We start from the raw sequence: 3,277 nt of genomic DNA on the forward strand, positions 1-3,277 counted from the left end.
GCAGCCGCCGAGGGACTCGTGTGACTGAGGGCTAGCGTGGCCCGCGTGGTCTTTGACGGGTCACTCTGGGGCAGTGTGGAGGACAGACCGAGGGGCGTCCAGGATGTGACTGTGGGGGTCAGGGGAGAGCGATGTGACTGTGGCGGTCAGGGGAGGTTTGAGGGGCTGAAGCTTACGGGCTCCATGACAGGGAGTTGGCGCAAGAACGTAGCTGTCTGGGGTGCGCGCTGTCACCACCTAGCGTCACCGGTTGCCCCGTCCCGGCCCTGCGGTCGTGCGTTCTCAGAGCCCGGTTCAGGGCTTGCCCGGCAGATTCGGGACTGCTTCAGAAGGTCGTTCCAGGATGCATTGTAATTCTCTTTCCGTGAGGCATTTCGGCGCCGTGTCTGCCAGATAGCCCGTCGTTGGCTCCTTCGGGATTTAACTTTAAAACCCGTGTCAGGGTGGGGTGTGCCCTGACGAGAACTGGACGGGCCAGCCCAGAGGCCCTGCAGGGAGTGAGCAGACCGGGGCCGACCGTGGCGGGGCCCCCGCGTGTGCTCCAGCTGTGCGGACAGCACCGTGGCCCTGGGCCCGCCGTCGCTCACTCGGTGTGTTCTGACCCCTGCAGTCTACCCGGACGGCAGAGTCTGCATCTCCATCCTCCACGCGCCGGGCGACGACCCCATGGGCTACGAGAGCAGCGCGGAGCGGTGGAGCCCGGTGCAGAGCGTGGAGAAGATCCTGCTGTCGGTGGTGAGCATGCTGGCAGGTAACTGACGCCCGCTGCGCTCCTGTCTCCGCGGGTCCGTGCGCGCCTGCGACGAATCCGGACGTGCGCGTCCGCTTTTCCATTCCGTGGCAGTCGTGTGCGCGTCTCTAGGCGTCGCTGTGCTTTCCGCGGTGATGAATTTTGAGGATAGCCTCGTGCCGTACGTGTCCTGTCGTCGATGAGAAGTAGCCGCGCTCTGGCCAGTGGGCGTTTGTCAGGGGCCCGGCTGCAGTGCAGACACCGTAGGTCGGGGGCACGAGGCCAGCGTGACGTGAGCCCTGGCTTTAAGGCCCCGCTTCCTACGGGGACGTTCCAAGTCCACTGACCATTCCAGGCCGCTCCGATGAATCCTGGGGCCGTCAGGGATGGGTTTGGGGCATTCAGGAGTGATGAGGTGGGCGAGGTGGGACGGGGGCGACGGGTGGGAACACTACCAGGATCTCCTCTGGCTGGAGCCCAGCTAGGTCGGGAGCCCCCCACCCCGGGGTGTCAGACCGTGTGAGCTGGGTCTTAGCGGTGTCCCTCTAGGGCAGTAGACAGCTTGGAGGAGAGACAGGACTTGCTGGTTGGATGTGGCAGCAGCTGCCGCAGCGCAGGGACGTCCCAGGGCCCAGGGGAAGGCCAGGCGTGCGAGTCACCTGCTGAGGACTCACTCAGGCTCCCCTGCGTCCAGGTGACTCCCTCCCATGTTTCTGACCCAAGTGCCCGGGCGGAGGGGCACTGTGTTTGGGGCCAGGGAGTCCAAAAGGGAAGGATTTGGGGGAGAGAAGAGTTTGGGGTGCGAGTGTCCACCCTTGGGGCCTGCCAGGGGGCCGCGCAGGTGTGGGGTCATCTGTGGACAGGACAGTAGGTAACAGGCCCGAGGGGACAGCGGAGGAAGGGCACGTGTTAGGAGCGGCCGCCCAGCGCCGTGGGGGCGTGGTCAAGAAAACCCGGAAGGACGCGGAGGAGCCAGGCGGGCTGCGGGAGGCCGGCCTGGAGCGGCTCGAGCGGCCGCTGCGTCTGGGCCCTGGAGGGCCTGGCTGGCCGCCTGGGTTTCAGCGGAGTCCAGGAGGAGCGTCGCGTCGAGGGTGTCGGGTGCCGGCACGTGCGTGGAGGTGGAGCCGGGCTCTGCACGCGCGCAGTGAGGGCAGGATCGGGCGATGGCTCGGCTGTGTTCAGATGTCCGCTCTAGCTCTAAAGTCCACTGTTGGAAGCTTTTTTTGCTATAAGTTCTTCCTTTTCTTTTTTTTTTAAAGTATTCTTTGCGTCCTCCTCGGAACACCCGTCCCCTCTCTGAGCTGCTTTTCCAGTGCCACCACCGTGCCCGCCGGCTGCCACACCCCTGCTCCGACACCCCCTCCGCCCCGATGGCTCTGGGAGGCTGTGGCCCTGGGCGTCGTCTGCCAGGGGCTCTAGGCGTGCAGTGGGTGCTGGCTCTGGCCGTGCTTGGGTGTTCCCTACTCTTGGGCCTGTCGGGGGCCCCCAAGTGCCACATCCTCCCAGAGGCCTGCGCATCCCGGCCCCCCTGCTGCCCCGTCCTCCCCTTCGTGGCCCTTACTTTGAAACAAGGCGTTTGTGGTGTTTACGGTCTGTCCATGGCCCAGAACACCGTGTCTGCCGGATAGCCAGTGTCCAGCAGGAGGCCTCGCACGTAGGATGGGGGGAGGGGTTGCTGAGTAACTTGAAGGAGGGAGGGAACAGGCATTGGCTGGAGGAACAGACACTATGGCAGCCCAGGGAAGCAGGGCAGAGTGCGAGGGGTGGCCTGCCTTGCTTGCCGTCCGGTGGGCCTCTCCACAGCGTCCTCTCTCTGGTCTGGTCTCTTCTCAGTGTTCTGCCCACTTGCATGGTGGCTGCCACCTGCGCCTCCGTAACTGCCTGTTCTCTGCCCCCTTCCCAGCAGGTGTCACTGCCTCTGCGTATCACTGTTCCATCCCAAAGTCACTGCTGGTCCTGGCTGGACTAGCTAGCCTGGGGTTAGGCGTCCACATGGGTCAAACGCCCATGTGGGGCCACGTCTGCTTGGCAGTGTCCTCTGCGGGGGGAGCAGCACTAAGAAGGCCTGAGAGGGGCAGGCCGCGCGGAGCCCCGGGGAAGCAGGCGGGGGAGGGAGGTCTGCATGGAGCCCCAGGGGAGCAGGCGGGCGGGGGTCTGCACGGAGCCCCAGGGAAGTAGGGGGAAGCAGGCGGGCGGACGGGCGGGCGGTCTTGGCTCCCTCTCCGGGGCGGGTCGCAGATCGTGTGAGGTCCTAGTGCACAGAGCACGCCAGACCCTCGGGAGTGCGGATCCTGACAGCGGGCCTGGCCGCTGCCCTCACGCCGCTTCTCAGGCGAGACGGCGCGTTGTCGAGGGCGCCCTTCCCCCCGGCGTTCCGTTTCTGGGCTGCATCGTTGGGAGGCCCCCGGGTGTTTCTCAGTGAACGGAGACCCTGCCGGCTTCGGCCCCCCTTTCAGAGCCCTTCCGAGTGGACGACGTCTGCCTTCTCTTTCAGAGCCCAATGACGAAAGCGGAGCTAACGTGGACGCTTCCAAAATGTGGCGGGAT

General features: G+C 65.5%; 1 protein-coding gene across 1 annotated transcript in view; it reads left to right on the top strand.

The window, feature by feature from the left end:
- Positions 1–3,277, top strand: part of UBE2G2 (ubiquitin conjugating enzyme E2 G2) — a 105,059-nt gene that overhangs the window by 29,972 nt on the left and 71,810 nt on the right. The window contains exons 5-6 of the mRNA XM_011376369.2: positions 573–751; positions 3,225–3,277. Coding sequence (XP_011374671.1) covers positions 573–751; positions 3,225–3,277 — 232 coding nt within the window. The remainder of the gene's footprint in view (positions 1–572; positions 752–3,224) is intronic.

The sequence above is a fragment of the Pteropus vampyrus genome, unplaced genomic scaffold (genome assembly GCF_000151845.1).
Source record: "Pteropus vampyrus isolate Shadow unplaced genomic scaffold, Pvam_2.0 Scaffold296, whole genome shotgun sequence".
Taxonomy (NCBI): domain Eukaryota; kingdom Metazoa; phylum Chordata; class Mammalia; order Chiroptera; family Pteropodidae; genus Pteropus; species Pteropus vampyrus.